The sequence below is a fragment of the Pleurodeles waltl genome, chromosome 6, assembly GCF_031143425.1.
Source record: "Pleurodeles waltl isolate 20211129_DDA chromosome 6, aPleWal1.hap1.20221129, whole genome shotgun sequence".
Classification (NCBI taxonomy): Eukaryota; Metazoa; Chordata; class Amphibia; order Caudata; family Salamandridae; genus Pleurodeles; species Pleurodeles waltl.
This window is the reverse complement of record NC_090445.1, coordinates 32,784,829-32,810,255: the sequence shown is the minus strand read 5'-3', so window position 1 is coordinate 32,810,255 and position 25,427 is coordinate 32,784,829. Positions and strand designations below refer to the sequence as shown.

The window sequence follows — 25,427 nt, the reverse complement described above, 5'->3', positions numbered from 1 at the left end:
CAGGATGTTTAGCCAATGCCGAGACTTGAACCTGGTTCTCCACTTCCAAAGTCGGCAGCTCTGGTAGTTACACCACATCATCCCACGGTATTTCTTCCGTCAGAAGTAGCATCGAGAGATAAATTAATTCAACGTTGTGTGTGCCTTAAAAATAAATCAATAAATGTATGTCACCTGTAGGCCACAGGCTCTTACAGTAACAGATGTTACCTGGTTTGTGGTCCTCACTGAATGTATAACTTGAACCCCACTGGGTGGCTATAGTTTTGGGTATTAAGTACTAGGAGACATTGAGTTTGTACCAGGGCTGGGATATAGGCAGTGTCCCCTGCATGCCGGCCTCTGCAGAGCGTAGTTGTAGCTTGGTCGCCGCCTGGTGCTAGTGAATCCTCCAGAATTTGTCCCAGCAGTATGTCAACACCAGGAGACAGAAGAAAATGCCAAAGTGGCATCTAACATCATTCAGTTCAGCCTGTGCCAAGTAAAGCTACATCCTGCATAGATAGTTGTGGCACTGGAGGCTCTAACACGCCCCCCCCAACACTCTCCCCATCCACCGTGCTCACTCCAAATGCTTCACTTCAAGGTTTCTTTTGAGTAGTGTCTTAGTGGGGACCAGGACCCGTATTAATGCAGCGCTAAAAAAGTATAAATACAGGCCCAGGTGTCTGTAGAAACGTCAGCACAGCTGCACACTGCCACACCTCTCCTTCAGACTCAGCAGACCATCTGGGAAACAAAGATACTAAGGGGCATATTTATACTTGCTTTGCACTATTTTAGCATCATTTATTTTGATGCTAAAATGGTGCATAGTTAACTCCATATTTATATTTTGACGCTAGACCCGTCTAGCATCAAAATATACGTCTTAGTACCATGTTGTGGATGCAGCAAACTGCCGTGTGCTAATCTGATGCAAGGTAGGCGTTCCCGTCCACAATATCACGCTAACCCCCTAATGCTTTATTCATACTCCGGCACAAAAATGACGTGCATAGAGTAGGTGGACCCAACTAATGGTGCTAAGCCTGCTTAGCACCATTATTTAACACCTCGGTCTGACCAGGCATTAGAGGACCTGTGGCCCCATTTGCATGGCTAAACACCATGGAATGGTCCCACAGGGGCCCACCCCAAGCTCCAGGAACACCCCCTCCCACACCGGAGGGACCCCATAGGATAGGGGACACCATCCTGGGTAAGTAGAGGTAAGTGTATATTTTTTTCAGTGCCCTTGGGGGCCCCTTATATGGGGCCCCCTACCTGGCACTGGGTATGATGGCCATGCCCAGGGGACACTGGTCCCCTGTGCTGGCCACTGGGGTGGTGGGCATGACTTCTGTCTTTACTTAGACAGGAGTCATGTTTGGATGCTAGTGCACCAGGAAATGATGTTAGGCTGGTTAGCGGCATATTTATTGCTGCTAACCAGCCTAGCCTCATTCCTGGCCCACCAACGCCTTTTCCCCTACCGCCACCCCCTCCCCCGGCTACCATCTTTTCTGTAGACGCTAGCCTGTCCTTTGCGCCACTGTGCGCCATTCCAGTAATATGGTGCCCGGCTGGTGCTCTGGAATTGCGTTAGCATGCGCTATGGACGGAAGACTGCGCTAACGCATTCTTGTGTTAAAATACATAAATTTGTGCCTTAGTGCATGCCACGTCACAAGGTGTCCAAGAGAGGATGGTCAATACATAAATACGGATATTAATGCACTTTACCTCATCAAGCATCGTACGCATATGAGATATGGAGGGTACGTATGTAATTGCGCTAATGATAATTTTTATAATACATGATAGAAACTGAATTACTATTGCCCCGTAATTGGTTTTAATTACCGTGCAACTGAAAAGTACTCGTTTTATCAACACCCAAAAAAGCAATTGAGTGGAAGGCTGCAGGGATTCAAACTTGCACCTTTGGTGGTTACATGTACTTGTTTGCAGTAGGAGTATAACCCAGTAAACTATCTAACCAACCCTGGAATATCTGCAAGTCGCAACAAATCAGCGTAGCTACCCTACTAGCATATAAACCTCTGATCTGCAAGCTATGCCACGATCCCTGCAGCTAATGTTTCAAACATTAAGCACCTGAGTTATCTTATCATTAGAGTACACCGAGGGCTGCTGGATACACAGATGTCAGCAGGAGGCGCTCTAACCACCCAGTTCTCTTAGCATGTGGTATGTTTCTTACCATTGAGGTAAATAACTTTATCAAGGTATTTTTGTTAATTTTGGGGCCGCGATTATAAACATAATGCATATAGACTGACTGCGGCTTCCGGAGTAAACTATTTACATAGCATTAGTTTGTGCCTTGTGCTGTATAAAAAGTTTGTGATATCTTTAGTTGAAAAGAGAGGTTTGTGGTGGGAGAATTTTCTTTCACTCAGCCTTCTGGCCGGGAGTGAGAGGAGTCCATTCGAAGATAATATCCACCTGGTGAAGTTCCATCTGACCAGTTGTGAATGTTTTTATGGGATTCTGGATTCCTTATGACATTGGTTCCCAACCTTTTGACTGCTGTGGACCCCCACTTTATCATTAGTGGAACCCGGGGACCCCCACTGACTCATTATTGGAATCCATGGACCCCCCCCCCACTGAGTCATTACTGTAAGCTGGAGAGCTATTCTGTCAATATTTTGAAATGTTCTGAGCAGTCGCGGAGCCCTGAGGAGGCTTCGCGGACCCCCAGGGGTCCCCGGACTACAGGTTGAGATTACATTCTCTGCATTAAAGGAAGTATGTGCCCAGGCCTCCACCGGTCGGTGATCTGCCCCTACTTGGCACCCCAGGAACAAGATAGGTTCCCCGGTGTCAGATTTCTTATTGCAACTGCTGTTCATCGTAGGGGCGCCATTTTAGAACAGGCTCCAAAGTGTCTCCACGTCAACAAGGCTCGCCACATAAACAAACAGTGTTCGTCAATTCACTGATGTGTCTCAGAAGGACTGGTAGCTTCTCAGAAATGACCTTCAAAATGTTCACTTGTTTCTTCATCACAGGTCAGGTCGGAGTCTTTGCTGCGTATGATTGATGACTGAACTCTCCGGATATTTCGTATACAGGGTGAACTTTGATAAAGCTAATCCCCTGCCCCTTTTGAAGTACAAGGCGAAACATTTAGCATAAAAAGTACCACAAAATAAAAGCAGGAAAAAACTTAAGACAAGTGTTGTCAAAGCCAATTGGTCTGGCATTGGCTGCCAGCCTTTTGGTTTTCTCATTGCTTCTTTACTTTTTTCATGGTTTTTACAAAACTCTATTGTTGGGGAAGCTACCAGCCCTTGTCTACCTAAACATAAATGGATAAAAGCAAAAATATTTTTTGGTTACCAAAAGCAAACTGTAGTCCCTGCATTGAAGGGAACAGCTTTGTGGGTGGATGCGGTCCTTGTGAACGGGCAGGATGCCGTCATTGACAGTAAAGTTAGCCAATGGCTGAAGTGGGCTGTGCCGGTACCCCATGCTACATGCTGTAGTGGACAAGAAAAATGTGAATGACAGAATAATAGACCAATGGATGAAGAGGGGGACAAGAAAAAGGTGAATGACAGAATAATAGACCAATGGAATAAGAGGGCTGGCTGAAAGTCGTGATACACAAGTATACTTAAAAGGTTTTGGCTAATGCCAGACCTAAAAATAAACACAAAATCTTAAAGTCTCCTGAAGTAAGAGTGCAAGAAATCCAAAGACAAACACTAAATAGGTTCTCTAAAGAAAACTAAAAAATTATAAACGAATGGAATACCAAAGTGCCTCGAATAAAAGTATAAAACAAAATGAAAAAGACTTAAAAATAAAATTTGTGAAAAAGGTAAATAAAAAGAAATGCAGATAGAACCAGTGTGGTGCAAGGAGACAAAGATGCTGAAAGTTTTGCCTTAGGAGTCGATGATGCCACAGCTCAAGATCAATGTGTCAGTTGTTCCCCGGGGGCCCAGTGCAGACAGGTGGGACAGGATTCCAAGCACGCCCTTAGCTCCATCAAAGTGAGAAAATCGAATGAGTTCATGGGGGTACTGCACCCTGTATTCACAATTACCTAACCTCTGACTTGGAGAGTGAGCATGCTTCTATTCACTCCTACAGTGCAAATAGAAAACTCTCTGCTGTTACCATAGCACCGCAGCTTGATTAAATTAAGAAATGGCAGCTTAGTGCCAGATGAATTCCATGTTAATTTTTTAGAGGAAAACAACAGGGGCCATAGCAACACTGCAGATTTAATTTGATTTTATCGCACTGCACGGACTTAACCTCTTTGTCCTTGTGAAATATGTTTAGAACTACTGCTCTGAAAGGAACAGCGTGGTACAGAGTGTACACAGAGAGCCACAGAGAGTACAATTCTGCATTTATTAGAATAATTGAGGGATAAGACACTCTCTCTCGCGCTCACTCTCACCCTTCTCCCATTTCAACAATTCTGTTTGTTGTGTACACCCAGGGGCGCGTGCACACTTTTTATTTCACTAGTACAACAAATTAAAGCATGTTTGTTTTTGCTAGAACTTTGAGGATTTGCACAAATGTATTCCTAACTTTTCTACCCCACAAGGCATGAGTTGGACCATGATTCCGCTTCTCGGTGAAGATATCTCAGCTCATGTCTTGTCACTTTGGGGCGGGGCCGCCTCTACATCAGAACGTTCATGGATGAATGGCTTGTTTTGTTCTCTGCAGGCATCTGCCACAGCTTGGAGGAAATGTCTGCCTCGTCTACTTCTTCACTCATGGGATGTCTTCTTACTCTAAAGAGAGGGAGGAAAAGGCAACAAGAAGGTGAAGGAAGTCATCACAGAGTTGGGAACTGAACTGAAAGTCCCTGGGGTTGGATCTGAGACCCTAACTATATAATTGAACATGGGTCATGGATGCTGAGGGGATGAAGTATTAGGGTTGGAGTGGACCACGAGGAGACAAATGGGTGATGCGGATCCCAGGGCACTGTCTGGCTAGTTCACCGCGGCCTAGGGAACTCTGGCGCAACTTCACAACCTTTGTAACAAGCATTGCCGGCTGTCCTTGGAACCTCAGGAACCAGGTACTACTGTGGACTCACTGAATGCCAAGAACCTTCTCTTTGGGCTTTGACACTAAGGGCCATATATACGAACACTTTTTCCCATAGACATAGAATGGGGAAAAACCTTTGCTACATCTGGCCACTAGGGTGTGATACCAGAATACTGCAGTTTAAATACTGTGCTAGACAAATATCAACAACCATTACTGCGACAACCAAAATATCGACATTGTATGTAGATATTGATAAGCGTAGTTTTACTATACCTAACTCCACATATAAAGATCTTGATAATTGTATATATTAAAAGCATAAACATGTAGACATAAGAATTAGGAATATTAGATCTAAACGTAAGGCATTGCCTATAAAGCCCTTCACGACATAGGCCCGGAGTACCTGAAAGGCAGCTTCATATGGTGATGTCCCAGAAGATCTCTGCGTTCTACTGGGGCCAAAAATGTTATAGTCCCTGAGTTCAAATGCCCCTCCTGGGGCATAAGAAGCTTTGTCATTGGTACAACTCCCCCCTATAACATCAGATCCATGACTAATCTTCTATCCTTCAGGAAGGCTTTAAACCCTGGCTCTTCAGTACTCAGTAATCGGCTATTTCTGACCTTTGTGACAGTGGCAACGTCAAGGCATCTCCAGCTATTCGAGCGCCCAAAAAGTATCTATAGCATACCATAACATAAACTTACCAATATATACGTACAGCCTTGATATTTTAGCTGTCAGTGCTTTTGCTGCAGTGTTAGGGGGTAGCAAGGGAGAGCAGTCAAGACCTATTTCTGGAGTATGATGAAATTGATACAGATGACAAAACAAAGGCCCACAATACTAGGAGTATGCAGGTATCACATCTATGAGAAAAAGTGTGAGGCTTTATTCCCTTCATGCTTCAACATATGATGAAATATAGTAAGCCCTGCAGAAATCTACGTGTCTCTTCAACTAAACATGCAGGGCAGTGTGCTCCCCCTGGGGGCAATCAACGCCCACTAGCAGTGCAGTGCAAAGAGGTTATCAGGCTTCGATGACATGTCGGGTCTGCTCTAGCAAGCCCAGAAAGTCTTTCCTAGCATTTTAGCCTTTCATAGACTTACTGTTTCAAAACCAAGTATGTGCTTGGACAGGTCACATTAAGCTACTGTGTCGCTGTCCATGCATGTGCGGTGGAGACTCCTTGACAGGTGCAGTGGGTCAACTGTGTCTCTAGTTCCTTGGGACACAGGCTTGGGGCACTCACTGTCCTCGAGCCCCGGGAGCATACTGTTAGTTCGCAGTTTCAAGAAAGGAACAATGAGTGTCTCCAGGAGGCACTATGATCTTTGAGATTGTGAAAGAGAGCAAGGGGAACACAGGGAAGCTTTGCAAGCCACACAAATCAAATCAAATCAGGGTTTATAAAGTGCAACTACTTACCCGTAAGGGTCTCAAGGCACTAAGGGGTTTGTCCTCTGAGCTTCAGTCGAAGAGCCAGGTTTTAAGGTCCTTCCTGATTTGGGGTAGCTATGGAGGGAATCTGGTCATCGGAGGTAGGAAGCACACATCAAGCAAGAAGGGGTCCAGAAGCAGCGTGGCCCTGCAGGTTTCATGAGCTCTTCCCTGACACTTGGGATCGTGAAACCGGACTCAGGCACAATATTGGATTCTTCTTTCTTGCAGAGATTGTTTTTATAGATGCTCAGGTAAACGTCTCTCCTAGGCAGCAGTTGTCATGGCAGCATTTACAGCAGCTGGGCTTTGCAAGCTAATTCATTAGGGTAATAAAGATGCAAGACAATCTGCCTCTCTCTACTTCAGCACTTTTATTCTCAGTCTTTGATTCTGGTTCTTACTCTTTAGAGGGCAGCCAGGGTTTCTGTCCATGGTCCATTCCAGGCTACAACTTATAATCTCAAATAGAAACAGCTGAAGTAGCACCAACAAGCAACGGATTGTCTATTGGAGGTGGACCAATCAAGTTCAAGTGCACCTTCCTTTAGAGACTGGTCCATCTGATGATGACTAACATCCCATAATGTTCAGATTCCTTCGGGATGACAAGGTTCCACAATAGTGCCACAGACTGACGCTCTCTCCTCCAGGCAATCAGGATCTGTTGCTGGGCTCTCTGTACCAGATCTGGCCACAGGATGTTGGCGATGGGCAGGAGAGAGCAGTAGCCATGCCACTGGCCTAGGGTTTTTAAAGGTGTTGCTTCTTTGCAGGTCACAAGATGGCCCGCCCTCACTGCAATGAGCACAAGAAGTTGCTCCCTTGTTAGTTTTGTTGCTCTCAACCTGATACTCAACAACAAGCAGGATTGGGGGGGGGGGGGGACAGGGCTGGGGCATTGAAGAAGAAAGCATGACAGCTCCCTACATAGTCTTAAATGCCAACCTGTCTTCCCAGGGCTATTTGCTTAATTGGACACCACCAACCCGCGAAACCACAACTCCTCATGTACACCCCAACACGGTACATGCAGGTACTTTTCACACACCAGGGTCAGGGCCAGGGTCACAAGTCAGTGGTTAATGCAGTCTTCAAAGATTTACCACAAAGTGACATTAGGTTGCTTCTTCAGCTGTGAGTGCAAGTAAAGGGACATATACCCTATGACTCCCCTTAGGCTGGCAATGCCAGAGGCCACAGCAGCAAAGCCAAGGGCTAGCCAGGGGCTGCAGATGTTTCCTCTTTCAATACACAATTGACATCCACGCTTCAAACCCAGTGTGACAGCCAATCCCCAGAGGTGGAAGGCTGGGTCCAGTGGGCAAGCTGATAGCCAGTTGTACCTCCTGATCCGGGGGACCAATTGGGGCCTTGCTCACTTCTTCGTTTCTGTACCCATGTCTCTAGCAGCGAGACCTATCCAGAGCCTCAGCAGAGAATCTACCCATCGGAGAGCTACCATGGTGGGGACTGGTTCACGCTGAAGGAACATCGGCAGGAGATCTCTGGCACATCCAGAGGCAGAAAGCCTGTATCTCTTGTATCTTGGGAAAAGATGGAGCGGGGAAGGCGCTACAGCCTGGACAGCAGGGATCCAGCTCTGAAGAACCCCCACACAATTCTCTGGCTAGATCCTTACTGTAACTTTATGTCAGAGTGGAACATTTCTAGAACAGGACCACTGCGTGTGTAGATATTATGCACTTTTTGCTTTGCAAACTCACCTTTCGTTTTCCTTTGGTAGGCTGGAGCTCACAGTATTCTGAAACACAGAGAGGGATACAATACAATTAATGTACATAGTTCAGGTACTTATTGCATTCCCATAGCAAGGAGTCAGACCCAAAGCTTGAGTTCATGACAGGCGTAGCCCACCAGTTTCCTGCACCTTGGCTCTCTGTAGAGATGGGGGTGAATTAGAGATGTTTGGAATTATGGAACTTCGTCAATATCCAGAACCAGGATGAAAACCAACTTCAGGAAACGGAATACTTGAACTATGATGGCAACTAAATACTTTTATGACTTTTGAAGTAACAATGCTACTTTAAAAAAAAAAAAACCGAAGTAATTTCTTAAAACCTGGCAACAATTTTGAAACTCCAAATAACTTTAACCATTTTCATTAACAATTTTAAATGTTTAAACTACTGAATAATTCGTGCTACTTTGCAATTAATAATGTCAACTTTAAAATGTTACCTAACCTTGGTTCTTTCTAACTTTTAATGAGAGAATTTTTTCGGAGTAGCTTTTCAAGGGTTGGCAACTTGTTAATCGTAGCTGTGAAAATTCATATGAAATTCATATGGATTACGGCAGCGAGCAGAGGAAATGATCCTAATCCAGAAGAATGGTGGGGGTAGGGGAGTTGGACACCACATGCTGACTGACTAGCTCAACAGAAGATGACTGAAGGTCAATGTGAAGACCAGGGTACTCAGGCAAGAGGCACTGGAATTTGCATAAGGGGGGTCCTTCACCCACAACCAGTCCCGGTGCAAGGAAATTTGGAGCCTCAAAAGTACACTGTGGGGCATATTTCAGGGAAGTGGCGCTGCACAGAGTTCCCCCTTTAGCGCCCCCCTAACGCCACGTGTGCGCCGGATTTAAAATACGGCGCACCATGGCTGTAGTTAGGGGATTAGCGTCACAATTTGTGACCCTAGTCTGGAGCTTTGCAGAATTAGCATAACATTTTTTACGCTAATCCTGCAAAGGTCATTGAGGCCCATAGTAATCAATGGTGGTCCTCCTTTTAACGCCTACTCTGAGCAGGTGTTAAAAGAAATCTCTTAGGTTTCTTTGCGCCATTTTTTTTGCCCTCCCCCCCCCCCAACGGGAGAACGCCCAACCTTGCATACATTATCTCTGGCGCAGGAATATTGTGGTGCAAGGGGTAAATATGGCACAGCGTTTTTGGCCTTCTAACGCCACATAAGCGTAAAAAAAATTATGCTAATGTGTCATTAGAATGGCGCTAGATGCTCTTAAATATACCCTTTGTTCTTTAAGTCTTTTATCTGGCAGAAGTCCATATTTTAGACAACTTTTTATGGTCTAACGTCCTCATGTGGTCATTTGCAGTGCAACCATAATGCAATTTCCAAAAGTTGCCTTAATTTAGCACAGGCCTTTTTCTTAAAGCCTGACTCAAGCACAGGGGCTCCCCACTTAAGAGGGAAAATGCAAGAAGGTTAAATGGAGGCATGGGGCTTATGCTGAAAAATGGACAAACGAGAGCTGCCAAGCAGAGAGTAGCGATGAGGTCTCGTGCAATCCAACGCTAATGTCCCTAAAGAAGAACAACCAGCAAAGCGCTCCAAACCAGACACTTTCCTGGGTACGGCTGAACTACTTCCATGTGCGAATTGACGGGTGACCAACATTTACTTCACTTATACCATGCACACTAACTAATACAAGATCACTCTGGGGGGCTGTTATTGCAGCACGTACCGTACAATCCCTTAGGTTGTTTATAGGATTTTGCAAACGTAAAACTCCACCCCTGACGTTTTACAAGGGTGATAAACTTAGCAACTGGAACGTTTTCGTCATCATTGCCTGCATCAAATATTGTAGCAACAAGCACTGGCAAAGCCAAAAGGTGTGCTTTAATGCACCAGCAAATGTAAATGCAGGCATTTACAAATACTGTTTGCATGCATATTTTTTTATCACATGAAAGCCTACCCAATTGCTTTGCTAATGCTGGAAAAAGTTGTAAAAAATATTGCTTTTTGTGTAGAGTGCATTTAGGAGAAAAAAACCTAATCCTGACAAACAGCAGAGAGGTGTTTATTTTGCAGAGTTAGTATAAGCCCTTGTGCATGCTAACGGAAGCACCATCTGGAAGGCAGAATGATGCATTGCCATCAGCTGAAGTGAGTGAGTAATACTCCCCTGGGTGGAGCTAAGCCAAAGCCTACTCTATACAAATTGTAAAGAATTGCTAAAAATGTCATCTAGACAGCTGCACTATCAAGCAAGACTAAAAAGGGAAGTTTACCTCACTTAGATAGGCCTTTAATATGAAATATTTAGAATATTCATGCTCTAATATTTGATGTAATTTTGTCATTTATGGACATACTACTTTGAGGGTCATTTAGAATATGTGGGAAGCTATAAAAATCTGGTAAAATATGAGGAAAGTGCATTTAACCACTATTATTTGATTAAGAATAAAGTCCTGCACTTCGAGTCTATTAGTACCAGAGCACAAGCAAAAAGTTGATGCTAATTTTACACCAATAATTGCGCAAACAATGGTTTCTCATTAATCCCTAAATTTGAGTTTGTGTCAGGTTACATGGTTGCGGCAAAGCTAATAATTAATTGTGGTATACCAGCAAAATATCTGACACTCTGTAAATGAATCCATTAGTGGGCGGTGCCCTTTCTCCCAAACTCCACTTTACATAAGCAGCAGAATATAGCGCTGAAAGTGCTTCTTCGAAGTCTTTCTAGAGGCAGGGTGTTCTGGGATGCTCAATGCCTAATACCGCCTGGTACCTCCTCCAAGTGTTCCCAATACTAGAGGGCATTGATACCTGCAGAGAAGGAGGTGGTGATAGAAATAACAGCCGTCACCAGTGATGGTCACCTTAAAAATTGGGATGACTGGGAATCAGTAATTTGATTCCCAGTTCTCCCCAGTATTTCACCGTTAGGCTTCCTCTGTTTTCAACAGGCAGAGTCCCAGAGCTTGAAGGAGTAGTAAAGAGTTTGTAGAGTTCAGGAAAGGGTAGCATAAAGGGGTAGTAAGTGTTTTTAGAATTCAGGAATGGGTACTGGTAAGGGGTAATAATGGGTTTTTAGTGTTTAAGGAATGGTAGCTTTAAGGGGTAGAGTTTTAGGGTAGCATTAAAGGCTAGTATGGGGTTTGTACGATTGAGGAAAGGGTAGCATTAGGGTTCAAGGAATGGTACTGTAAGGGGTGGGAATGAGTTTTTTTTAGGGTTCAGGGAAGGGTAGCATTAGGGAGTAGCAAGGGTCCTTAGTGTTCAAGTATGAGTATCATTAAGAGGTATTAAGGGTTTTTAGGGTTCTGGGAAGGGTAGCTGTAAAGCCTAGTAAGGGTTGTTTTAGGGTACAGGTATGGGTAGCGTTAAAAGGCACTAAGAATTCCTAGGGTTCACGGAAGGGTAGTGTTAAGGAGTAGTATGGGGTTTTTACAGTTCAGGGATTGGTAGATGTAAGGGACAAGCTTCAGGGATAGGTGGCATTGAGGGGTAGTAAGCATTTTTAGGGTTCAGGGAAGGCTAGGATTAAGGTGTTTTTAGGGTAAAGGGGAGCGTTAAGAGATTTTAGGTTTCATGGATGGGTAGCATTAAGGGCTAGTAAGGTTTTCTGGTTCAAGGAACAGTAGCATTGAGAGGTAGTGTGGGATTTTAGGGTTCAGAGAAAGGTAGCTGTAAGGGGTAGTAAGGGCTTTTAGGGGTCAGGGATGGGTTGGAAGGATAGCATAAAGGGGTAGTGTGAGGTTTTATGTTTCAATGCTTCAGGGAGGGATAGATGTAAGGGTTAGTAAGGGTTTTTAGGGTTCATGGATGGGTAATGTTAAGGAGTAGTAAGATTTCCCAGTTCCTGGAGGGGTAGTATAAAGGGGGTGTATGCTGGTTTAGGGTTCAGGCAAGGGAAGCTGTAAGAAGTAGTATAGTTTTTTTTAACATTCAGTTTTGGGTAGTGTTATGAGGTACTAAGAATGGGTGGGGTTTAGGGAAGGTTGGCATTAAAAGGTAGTAATGGTCTTTTAGGGTTCAGGAAAGGGTAGCGTTAAGGGGTGGGAGTGAGCTGCAGCAAGGGGCTTTTAGGATTCATGGAAGTGTAATTTAAAATTACAGTACAACAAGCAAATTATTTTACAATATAAAAAAATAATTTTGAATGAAATTAAATACCATTTAATAACGTAATTGTAAAACGTTTTAAAAAAATGAAAATTAATATTTCAATTAACTTTTGGCAGCTGAGGAGCTTAAAGAAGTCTCTCCAGTCCATGAATCTTACAAACAGGAATTAGAAAGATAAAACAGCATTCTCTCAAGGAGTGCCATGTTAAGGTAGCTCTGAAGTTGATGATAGAAAGAGAAGGTGACGCGGTTGGGACTGTAACACAACAACACATTCCTCCCGATTGCTCTTTTCCCATCTGTGCTGCTGCCAAAGAAGAACAAACACCCAAATTATCAAATTATTTAGGAGCTATATAGCACTACAGTGGCATGTGTGTGATCTGGAGATCAGGCTCTGTTGAAACACAATAGCCAGACTTGAAAAGAGATCCGGCTCATGCAACTTGATAAACAAATCATTACAAGTAAGCACATTTCTTGTGGAAGTACACAAAGTCTACCTAATCAAAACATGAACTCCTGTCCGCCATCATGTGGGCAGAGCCAAAGGCCATTGTTCCTGAAAGCTCTTTTTCTAGGTTAATCACATAAGGTTGGGGAATGCTGTTCTACCTAGCCAGACCTAAAAAAGAATTTCCAGGAGATTTTTCCTGCAAGAAGGTTTTTGCAGTTGTTCTCCAGGCAAAGCTTCTTTTGCTGCCTATTTCATCCTATGGCCCATATTTATAAGTTTTTAGCGCCGCATTAGCGCCTCTTTTTGACGCAAAAGTGGCGCAAACTTACAAAATGATGCAAATGCGGTGCTAAAAAAGTATAAATATGGGCCTATGTTTTTTTAGGTCTCACTTTAACCAAGACCTTTTGCTTTAACTAAAATTATACATATGATGTACTTACTCACTGCGTAGCTGTGGTGGGGGTGTTTGGAGTATAACGGCTTTCCCGACTTTGTGGTTAGGTCTGAATCTCCTGAATCGGGTCTGCTCTGTGTTGATTTTTGTTGTCTTCCTGATTTAACTAAGAGCTTTTAACTTGCTCATTTTTATCAGGAATTTAAATATATACAGTCACTGTTTTACCAAAAGGTAGTACATCTGATTCCATAGAAGTATTCCTTAAATAGATGCACAATTACTGCTTTTTAGAATCCATAAACATTGGAAGTATTAGGCTTGAAATGCTGTGCTAGTCTGTGGTTTCTACGGATCCTACTGCCAATCAAATACCCTAAAGGTGATAGGACAGATGCTTGCAAATAGTCGGACCACTGGTAACCGTTCAGGGTAGTATCTCAGACCATTTTTTGCCTTTTGTGCCACTATAGACAGGGGAACTGATTTAGGGTTTGGTGCACAGAGTAACAGTAGACAGTGTGGCAGAGGACTTCACATCCACCATCCTGCTTTCGCGCCGCACGCCAAATTTAGAGATGTCCCCGTGTCACACAGACATCTCTAAATATTGGCCAGAACTGCCATTGTAGCGGTTTCTGTCAATATAGGAAAAGTCTAAATTTCCAACGTTTTTTATTTTTCAAAAGCAAACTCTCAAAGTGGTTGTAAAAAAAAACTAATGACCCAACACTATGGTAGATTTTTACCAGTGTGGGTGTTTGGGGGTCATTTTTCTTTCTTTCCAGTCCCTCACCTCTCGACGAACAGTAAAAAAAAAAAAAAAAAAAGTTATCCGACTGTCCACTTTAGGGCAGATGGTGAAATGGTCCATAAGCGATGTTTGTACACAGACAGAGTAAATTACACTTTGTCCGTGTAAAACTTGCGTTCCACGCGATTCAGATTCGGGGAGTGGACCTTGAGTTTGACCGACAGGGCACTCTGTTTGTTGCCTGTTTGCCAAATTCTAAATCCACCCCAGAGTCCAAACTAATGGAAATCAGTACTGACCCTGCTCCTCCTGGGATCACGCCATCCTGCACCTTGGTCATCTCATCCATTTACACTGCTTTTGTAGTTGGGAAATTTGAGATTCACACCCCCGAATATCACTGACTAAGCTACGTCCTGGGGGCTTTCAGCCACCCCCTTCATCCACTGTGCTGTTGTTGTGTCATTCAGTTTTTCTTCCCTCACTATAAGAGACAACGTGAGGCAAAGGATTAAGCCACTTCAGTGACTGTCTAACTTCACTGTGAGTGAAAGCATATTGCTGTTTCACACGGAGGACATCTAGGGCCAGGGACAGTTATGGCCATGTGTGCTTTTAAAGAACAAATAAGTATTTTTTCTTTTAGTCAATTTTCCTAGCCTGGTGAGAGCCCACATAATCCCCAACAATAAAGATATATAAAAACCACGTCAAAATAAAACGAGGATTGACAAAGCCCAAAGTTGGCAGCCAACCCTAAACCTATTGGTTTTGCAAATGTTTTAAAAAATGTTCCCACTGTTGTATGAGCCTGTTACCAGCTCTCTAGTTTCAGCTCTCTGCCGGAGTCTATGAGAATTGTGTAGCTTTTGATTTTTCCATCCTTCCTCTTCCAAGTGGAATCACCCTTGAAAGGGCAGGGAAAATTAAACAAAGTGAAATCTAGAAATAAATGAAGATAGTGTGTATATTTTGTACAATGATAGGCAATATGAAATTCCAGACCCAGATCTTTTGAACAGTATGAAGGGAAACTGAGCCATTAGCTGTTGTGATGAGGAAATCCCCCTCCACACCTGGGGAGGGTCTCAGGCCTGCTTGGCAGTATGAAGGAATCTGAATATTTTATGAGTGCCGCATCAGAACCCATGGCTTCGTTGCAAATCTATGTGAAAACTGTGCTTGTCAGATGCATTATTTGGCTCTGTTTCTTGATAAATTTTCCTCCGTGGAGACCTCCCTGAACTTCTTATATGAGGTTGGGTCCACCTTGATTCACTCGATTACTTAGTGCAGTGCCAGCAGCAGGAGCGGCTCACGGGGCTTAGTTGGGGTGGGACGGGGCAACAGGGTCGATGGGAGAGGTGGGGGGGACAGGGGGTGAATTATTTATTTATTTTATTTGAAAATTCACTTACCTGCTGCTCGGCCGCCACCACGCCTCTCACCTCCTGCACTAAAGGCATAGACTCCCAGTCTGCCTTGCAGCCAATCCTGACGCTGCTCAAAGCAGCATTTGGATTGGCTGGGAGCCTGTGCCTGCTCTCTCAAGCCAAGCAACTGTGTTGCTGGGCTGCAGAGAGCCTGCGCATGTCTGCTTGGCTGTCCCGAGACGGCCGGCCAAACATACATGCGCACTTAGGGGGAGTGCTATGCACTCCCCCTTAGTTCTCGTCATACCTAATTCCCCGCACCTTTTACTACAAAACGATAATAAACCTAGTTTATTATCGTTTTGTAGTAAAAGTTTTGCAGCTGTTGCTGCTGGCAGGGGAGAGGCGACACTCCTCCACCATAGCAGAGGAGCTGCGCCTGGCCAGCAGGTATTTATTTTAAAAATCAACAGTTGCTATTGGTTTGTGACGATGATTTAAGGGAGGCCAGTGCTTAATTTGAGCCAGTGGGGCTGGCACTTATTTAGCTGCATCAGGTATTCACTGCAAGCAAAAAAAACATATGGGAAAGACGGAGGAAGAGAAAGACGGAAAAGCGTCACAAAGGCAGAAAGCTGCAAGAATGAGCTGAAGGGGAAGGGAGTGGCTGTAAATGGATTAAAGAGGCCGAGGTGGATTTCAAAATAATGCTGCCTCAGTATTCTGTGCTCACTAATTTAATTGCAGCAGCCGCGTGTTTCAGTGGAGAGCTTTGGGCACCAGCACTTTTTTACTTACCTTGGGCTCGTGGCATAACCAAGAGTTTGTGCATTCCGGCACAGTCAGCCTTTTTCTTGAAGTCATCGATGTATCTCTGGTCCAGATGCGAGCTCCGGGCTGTGTGTGACAACAAGAGGCACAGGGTGGGTTACAATGAGGAAGGTCTGCTGTGGCTAGATGGGGGAGGTACATGCAGCACCCACTGGAATAAAATCAGATGTCATAAGTGCTGTAAAAAATCATGGATGCAGGAGTTTGTGACAAAAGGCCCACTATGCTGCAAGGTATAGTGAAAGATGATGCCATTGAAATATGGGCGACATGTACGTACGTAATGAAATATAGACAGTGGCAATGACATCACTCTGCACCCTACAATTGGCTAAATTTATATGTGTAATGACTCTACTGTCCTTCAAATACCACACTCAGTTCCTCTGGAGTTGCCGCTCAGTCTGCATATTAAACACCCTCACCATTCACCAGCCTCTGGCACACAACCCACTCACTCTGATACATTCTGTCTCCTTCCATCAGACCAACCCTCATTCCCTTCCAGGGCTGGCTTTAGCACTGGTGGCACCCGGTACAGCAATCTTTCTTGGCACTCCCCACCCCATGACCACCTCCTCGGATTCTCTCACTATCACCCGGCAAAAGTGCCCCTCATCTTTCCATAGCCCCTCTCCCACATACATTTCATTTGTTTTAAAGCGCTGGTAAATGCTGGCTTTAGTAACATGCTCAGCTGTCCACATAAAATAAAGTTCTGTTCTTCGCATCAGGCATATTAACCGTCTGTGCTTCTTTATGGCAAGTTAAAGCTGCCACTGGACAAAACACCGGTCTCTTTCTGTAGCAAGAACATTAATCCCAAGAGTTATCTTGACATTTTAATTGCTTCCTGAGGGCTGGACACACAAGGAACTTTCCAGCGGTTGCTTTAAAATCGCAGGTTTCGTAAGTTATTGCTAAACACAGCGCCCCCCTGAGGTCAGCGCTCCCCCCATCTAGATCAGCACTCGGTGAGCCGCCCTAAAGCCGGCGCTGGTCCCTTTGATAACCCACCCTCTGGGAATCCAACTAACCATCAGTCCCTCAAATCATGAGTGTCTTAGCAGTTACCAAGAGTGTTTCTAACTGTTCTCAGAGGCATTGAGGCTTTATGGTCTGGAGAACATCTGCAAGCGACGTTTGCGACGTTTGCACCCATAAAGTGTGTCATGCACACCAAATACTGAAGTCGCTTGAGTGCCGCTTCGCAGCACACCCCAGCTGCTAAGGGCAGGCCCATGCGTGGGAAACACCAGCTGCGAAGTGCCCGCAGCGTCACCAGACCACGCGCCTCCAGCTCATTACGGATCTTCTTTTCAGTCGTGGGCTTTCATGGAACAACCTATGCACTCTGGGCAGGACAGTCTTGTCTTGCTTCCACTGTCCTAATTTGACTAACACACCTGAAAACAATGATTTGTAGGTAAAAGGTTCCGGACTGTAGCAGGAGTTTTGTCTGATTGCAAGAGATTTACTGGCTCCCAATATCCGAGATTGAGGCTTCATGACCTGCACCATCCAACTGAAACCACCAATCACGTTCTTCCTTCTTCCCTCACAGTTCTGCTCTGATATAGCCAAGCCCATGGCTTCCGGTGTCAACCAGATTTCAAGCTGCACCTCTCAGAAAGGGAATCTGATAATAAAGACTAAAAACCATGAATTGTACGAATTACACTTTGGATAAACACTGGTCTCGTAGTTTGTGTTGTTAAAGCCTTTATCTGAAAGGGCGGGGGTTAGCAGTGACTCCCCGAGGGATGCGCTGTCCTGGGCGCTCCTGTACCGCTACAGGTTAAAGTTTTCCCTTCCGGGTTGGCAGGTTGTCTGAACCCTGAGCCAGGTCGATTACACGGTTTTTAAAGCGCACGTGCCGAGCAGGGCGCTGCCAACACTCACGGTTATTTGTTTTGTTTGCTTTGTTATTGGATACTACCTGGCTGGCGCTCGTGACAGGCCTGCATTTCGTTCTTTTGTTTTGGTGTTTTATCTGTAACTCTGTCACATGCTTCCTGAGCTCCATCTCACACTTGGGAGGCGGGAGAAAGGGGTGAAGAGGGCAGGAGAGGGGAAGTGCGACTGTGTTGTTGTTGTGTCGTGTTCGCACCTTGTAGCCCATCAGTCCCCCACACATGCCTTTGATAACTAAGGGCCTTACACCCTCTGACCACTCCACCTCATGCCTCAGGCAGCCCTGCAGGCACCTTACCCAGTAATGCAGAGGTCTTCAAACTGGGGGCTGGGCCCCCCTAGGGGTGCCTCAAGTGTTGGGGGGGGGGGGGGGAGGCTAGGAGGGGGTGTTCCAGACTCTGGTCAAAAGAAGCATTATACAGATAACAGGCCTTTGTTTTAAGCAGGAGCATGTTATTGCATTTCTAAAAAGGTAACAGTACTTAATTGCAATGTTTAAATAGATTTAGACATATTTAAGCATTGCCATCTTTATCAAATAATTGGGAAAATTATGAGGGGGTCCCCAATGATTATTTTTTTCAACTGGGGGGGGCCGGCGTTAAAAGGTTTGGAGACCACTGTAGTAATGTAACAAGGCTGCCATGGGCCGTGATGTAGGCATCAGAACATGGGCGTCCCTCCACTGTTGTTGGGTAACTAGCCATAACCGGGGTGTAGTGACTCTCTCCCACTCCTGAGCCCTGGTACTACTGCACTTGCTGCACTATTGATAGCTATGCCCCTGACCTCACCCTAACTCCCAATGCATAAAATGTGTTCTTCTGACACCCACTGAGGCTTGTTTTGAGGAGGCGGGGGTCTCTTGCCACTCAACAGGAGCAGATCAGACCCGCCGCCTACACCTGAGGCTGCCTGCCATGATCAAGTAAAACACTGGGGGTACTTAGGCCCATATTTATACTTTTTTAGTGCCACATTTGCATCATTTTTTGATGCAAAAGTGGCGCAAATTTACAAAATATAATTGTATTTTGTAAGTTTTTGTCGCTTTTGTGTCAAAAAATGACGCAAATGAGGCACTAAAAAAGTATAAATATGAGCCTTAGTGTTTGCCAGGCTGTTCTCCATTTCTCCAGGCAAGCGTAGGCATGTACTCCAGTTCCCTGACTGCATAAAGCCTGCTATATGAAGAGATTTCCACCGGCCTGGCGGAGATCTCTATGCCTTCAGAGTACCTGCTGTCATGGCACCTCCTCTTAAGGCACTAGAAGTATTCTGAGCAGGACCATGTTTCATGCAGCCATTCAGCAATGCTTTTGTTTTTCAAAAACCATCTCCTAAAGCGGGAGTGGAATCCCCTGTCTGCCGAACTCTAAATAACCTTCTTGGTCAACGATATAGTTCACACTACTTAAATGGTTCCCTGTTTACAGTGAGAGCAAACAATAATCCCCTGACCTGTTGTTAGAACAGTGACGTTGGATTTCACTATTCATTAAATGATAGTCGTAGGGACCCATATGATTTTCTGCTTCAGTGGTTGCTAAGGAAGGTCAACAGGGATGCCGACACACTGTGTAGGCTCTGGCATCCCAAGGCTATCCTCTGACCCCCCTTCAGTCCCTATGTGCTATTGCAACGCAGGCCACTGAGATCCTCTCACCCTGCCAAATGCTTGCCATTGCCCCTTTTACGAACCAACACTAACTTTGTCTCTTGATCGTCGCCTTACCTCTGACCTCTTCAGAAGAGGTTTAGTACTTGACTATTTCCTCTATAAGGATTTTAGTGCATGGAGCTATGTAAACCTTGATCCTGCACAGGGATATCACCTAGGGGATGATTGGGGCACTTGATAAATACAGCTAAACCAGCCACCAACCCAGCCTCCAATACAGTGGGTTGCATGGCTTCATAAGCATCTACCTAGATTGCTGGAGCCATTGTGAGGTATGTGGTCAGATGCTACCAGCAAGATGCCTGTCTTCCATGTCTGGTCATGCTTGGTATCCAATATTGCTGGGATCTAGAGATGGTGATATTGCTATTAGAGCATGGGTACTCGCAAACATTTCTCAAGGGCCAAAAAGTTTGGTCTGTGATGCTGAAGAGGGCCTCATTGATGCCAACAGGGTGGAGGGGGATTGGTGGTAAGGTGGGTGGAGGATAAGCAATGCACATACATCTAGAGGCTGAACTGAACAATGTGAAACCGAGAAACTTGGTATTGATCACAGCTTTCCCACTTTACAAAATTGTGTGATCCCAGGCAATTGTTTATTCCAGTTTCCCTCCTTTTTCTTCATTATCACAATTAAGAGGCCCTCAAAATAGGTAACTTTAGGATGTGCAATGCATAAAACCTTCTCCTGTGTTTGATTTAATAAACTATAATGTTGCTCATGTATAATAGGAACCAGACCAGATACTGTTACTGTCCGCTGGCCCAGCAGAAACATTTAAATAGGGAGCCAGTGATACCGCCTGCACTGGCGGTATACTGGCGCCCGCAGCCTCAGCGGTCTTTGGGAAAGACCGCCGAGGTTGTAGTGAGGCCCTGTGTTCTTTAGGCCCTCAAGTTACTCTTTAGACTCTCAGACAGCCCTTTGATCTTGCAAAACACATCCTCGGTCTTTCAGATACTTCATCAGTACTCCATATGTATGTATGTTGTTGCAGAATCTGTATACGTTAGGTGGGTGAAGCCCAGAGGTACAATTCAAGGTAATTTGCAAAGTGGCAGAAACATGAGAATTCCTATAGTGTTCTTAAGCTTAGTTCAAGATTGCAGTAGAGGAGGAGCAATTCTGATGTCAACAGGGATGTTGTTCTTGATCTTGGGAGGAGAGATGAAGAAAGCCTGCCTGCTGTGTTTTTTTTATTTCTTGCACATTTTTTATTCCAGTCTGACAATGTCCTAAATCCTGGTATGTCTTTGTGAGTTGGTTAAGTTCTTAGCATCATATGTCGGGTATTCATATCTGACAATCTTGTGTGATGCATCTGTTCCTGGAGAATATACAGGCCTGGAGGGTAAACCAATGTAATTTCTTGAGTGTAGGTTGGTATGATATGGTCAGATTTCTAGAAGCCCTTGATGAGACCTGCTGTGAAATGTAGGATGGCTTTGACAGGTGCCAGAAAGCTGTTGGGTAGGCCATGGAGCAGGGTGTTACTTCCTTACAGATGTGAGAGGACCAGGGCTTGCACTGTTGTTCTGAAATTATTTTCAAGAAGAGTTTCACTTTTTTTTCTGAAGGGACTGATAGCACACGTCTTGGTTTCCCTTTTGATATGTTCTTTTAATTGTGGGTCTGTGTTGGGATGAAGCCTTCTAGATTCATATGTTTTAGTCAAGCTCGTAACTTGAATTGATGAGTTGTTTAATGCCATTGATCAACAAGAGTAATTCTGTTTTAGGAGGATGAACTTTAGGTATGGACTTGATGACCAGTTTTGGATTTGCTCAGATCAGGTTTTGAGTCATTGGTTGAGGAACCTTAATAGTAGTGTTGTCAATGTATTGTGGATCTTGATGTGTCAGTGAGTAAGAATTCAAGAGGCCGACAGTGATGAGAGACAGGATGGAACCTTAGGGACTCTGCAGGAGACAGGGAGTTCCTGGGGCCTTTAGGTTTCTCTCTGTATGAACTGTCCCTCAGACATGCTTGGGTGTTTGCTGGACTTCTTCCACACCTCACACATCCCTTTTTAGTCTCTCATACACCCCAGCTCCATGGGCACTATTTGAATCTCTCAGATATCAGTGCCTAATGTACCACACACTCAAAACTACTCTCTTCAGCCCTCAGAAAATTCAGTTACCGTGGGTGCTTTTTAAGTCCATCAATCATCATCTCTCTGGTGTCTTTTCCAACCCCTCAGTCGTCTTTCATTTGTCCACTCAGTATCTGATACCTCATTCTCTTGGAAACCTTTTCAGTCCCTAAGATTCTCGTACCCTCCTCTCCCCAAAATCCCTCAGCACACCCTCAGAACACTCACAGAAAAGCAGAAGCCTCCGAATGATGTGCGGGTCTGACTCCTGCATAATGATACAGCTGGAACAGTTTGATGCAAAAAGTTCTGTATTCCTGTCTGGACGACCTGGGTGATGAAAGAAATTATGTGAGCTCAGTTTGTTGTCTGACTTTTGTGTGTGCTCCAAACCCAACCCCCATGACAGCACGTGCAGCTGGGAAGGCAGCACAGAAGGATCAGCCAATCTGCACACAGTAGTTGCTGCGCATGTGTTCAGCAGGTCATACGGTGCAACAACTGTGTGAAACATCAAGGGGCCTAACACACAGTGGTGTGGCACAAAATGATGTGGCTGAGACTCTGATTCTCCAGCTGATGTTACATCATCCCCTACATGTGCACAAGACTCCATCTGAGGCTACAGCCCTCAGCACTATACCTGAGACCCCATCTGATGTTACATCACCCATTCATGTGCACAAGGCTCCATCTGAAGCTACAACCCTACCAATATACCTGAGACTCCATCTGATGTTACATTACCCTGTCGTGTACACAAGACTCCATCTGAAGCTACAACCCCTAACTCTATACTTGAGAATCCATCTGATGTTACATAACCCCCTTGTGTACATAAGACTCCATCTGCTGCAACAACCCTCACCCTATATCTTAGACTCCATCTGATGTCACATCACCCCCCTCATGTACTCAGGACTGCATACTTTGTCTGATGTTACATCACCTCTTCACGTACCCAAGACTTCATCTGAGGCTAGAACCCCTACCTCTCTACCTGAGACTCCATCTGATGTTCCATCAATCCCTCCTGTACACAAGACTTCATCTGAGGCTAGAACCCCTACCTCTCTACCTGAGACTCCATCTGATGTTCCATCAATCCCTCCTGTACACAAGACTTCATCTGAGGCTAGAACCCCTACCTCTCTACCTGAGACTCCATCTGATGTTCCATCAATCCCTCCTGTACACAAGACTTCATCTGAGGCTAGAACCCCTACCTCTCTACCTGAGACTCCATCTGATGTTCCATCAATCCCTCCTGTACCCAAGACTTCACCTGAGGCTAGAACCCCTACCTCTCTACCTGAGACTCCATCTGATGTTCCATCAATCCCTCCTGTACACAAGACTTCATCTGAGGCTAGAACCCCTACCTCTCTACCTGAGACTCCATCTGATGTTCCATCAATCCCTCCTGTACCCAAGACTTCATCTGAGGCTAGAACCCCTACCTCTCTACCTGAGACTCCATCTGATGTTCCATCAATCCCTCCTGTACACAAGACTTCATCGGAACATACAACCTCCACCCCATTACCTCAGACTTCCTTTGATGTTACATCATTCACTCATGTAGACAAGACTCCACCTCAAGCTACAATCCCCACCATCATGATTTCTTAGTCTCTACCTGAGGCTACAGCCTCCAGCCCTCACACTATAATCCCAGTGTCCCCATAAACTGCCAGTCCTGCAGTAGTCGGTGTCAAGGTTAAGACACTATTTATTGCATTTCTGATGTTATACAGTAGCCATGAAACCAGTAGTTGGTCAAAGTTCTTGATACATATAAACAAATACAGATTCATTTAACAAATTTTTGGATTTCCAATTCTATGCCACTACCCACCTTCTGTGCCCAGATCGACACTGTCCTCTGAGACCAGGTAGATCCACTCCCGAGGCATGCAGGATCCGTCTTTACTGGGGTCACAAGGGAGACCAGATAGTTGGAGATGGGCAGATTGGAGAGGAGGTAACAGTGGTTGGAAGTGGAGAGAAGAGAAAGAGGCAAAACAACGTGAAGAGTGGAGACAAACTGGTTAGTAGACACAAGTGATTGGCCACGAAAACCCTTCACATGTTTAAATATCGTAAACTATTATATATGTATGTAAGTGGTATTTCTATCTTGTAAAGCTAGCCAAAAGGCAGCAAAGCACTGTACAGGATCAAAGACAGTCATAAAGTCAACGAGTGGTAGGAGAGGTAACTGGTTGTAGACTGTTAAGAAACTCGTAAAACTCTTCATGGACTCAAAAGTGCGATCTGGTAGAAATGAAGCAAGAACCAGGAAGGTGGCCCCTGCTGGCTGTGTGTCTGGATGATGTGCTGTATGATGGATGTGGGTGAACGTTGCATAGAACCAAGTTTCAATCATGTATATTTGTAGTGATGGGGCCAGTGATGTCTACATACTGAAGAATTGCGGAGTCCTCTTTGACGAGCTCTAAGGGGCTGATAATGAGTTTGGCGGTCGGAAAAACCTGACTGCCAAACTCCCAATGAGGAGACCGCCATGGTGCTGGCGGGCCCCCCACCGAGCCCATTACAAGTTTTCCACTGGGCTGACCGGCGGAAACTAAGGTTTTCGCCGGTCAACCCAGTGGAAAACATGCAACAGCATTGGACTTGGCTCCACATGAAGCCAAGTCCAATGCCGTTACACAGGGGGCCTCCTTAGCATCCTGGGAATGCTCACTGTCTGCACAGCAGACAGTACGCATTCTGATGGTGCTGGGGAGGGGGTCCCTTCACGCCCCCCCTCTGGACTCCAGCACTTGTTCTCCGCCAGTCAGGTGGAGAACACTGTTGTAATCAGCATGGTGGCACTGACTTCAATGCCGCCGTGGCTGATTACAACCACGACCGCTGTCATCCCATCGGGATCAAAGATCCTGACAGAGACAGATGTTTTTTGGCGGTCCGACCGCAGTCAGAACACCACAGCCGCAGCCCAGCAATCATCACTGTGAGTCTGTCAGTCTTCGGACCGCCAGACTTGTAATAGGGCCCTAAGTGTGATGTTCACTGGGTGGGTGAGGGTGTATCTGGTAATGTAAGTGATTCTGATTAAGTTGTTGGGCTCTGATGAGTACTTGTGATGTTTATGTTTGCTTGTGTGTGCCTGATATGTGTGAAGGGGTAATACGGTTTGTAGTGACAATGCTTTATTGACTGAGAAATGTGGGAGTGACTTATTGGTTAGCAAAGATACTTATATTTATCAAGAATTGTTACTGGAGGAAGTAAGGTATAGAAGTCCTATGCTGAGGCTGCTAAATGATGAATGTTCAAATATGTATGAACTGAATGTTGGCAAATTTGCACTGATTTAGAGACCCACGTCATTTTAAATCATTCAGATCCGATTACAATTTGGAGTTCTCTATGTCAGCATAGAAATGTGTTGTTTTATTTTTGAGTTCCAAGGTACAATCAGATTTGCCTGTAAGTTTTCAGGGGAACACATGAGAAGGCGTTTTGTATTGTTCAATCTGAACTCTGATGAAAATGTCAAAATATGTTACAAGAAATGCATATTATTAGCCATGGGCTGATCTC

At 44.9% G+C, this 25,427-nt stretch overlaps 1 protein-coding gene across 3 annotated transcripts in view; it reads right to left on the bottom strand.

The window, feature by feature from the left end:
• Window positions 1–4,358: 4,358 nt before the first annotated feature.
• APOM (apolipoprotein M) overlaps window positions 4,359–25,427 on the bottom strand; it is a 48,920-nt gene continuing 27,851 nt past the window's right edge. For all 3 annotated transcript variants that reach the window (XM_069237142.1, XM_069237141.1, XM_069237143.1), the window contains exons 3-7: window positions 23,713–23,786; window positions 22,083–22,184; window positions 16,128–16,226; window positions 8,215–8,252; window positions 4,359–4,772 (exon numbers count right to left, since the gene is read on the bottom strand). In XM_069237142.1, the coding sequence (XP_069093243.1) occupies window positions 4,749–4,772; window positions 8,215–8,252; window positions 16,128–16,226; window positions 22,083–22,184; window positions 23,713–23,786 (337 nt within the window). In that variant the 3' untranslated portion in view covers window positions 4,359–4,748. The remainder of the gene's footprint in view (window positions 4,773–8,214; window positions 8,253–16,127; window positions 16,227–22,082; window positions 22,185–23,712; window positions 23,787–25,427) is intronic.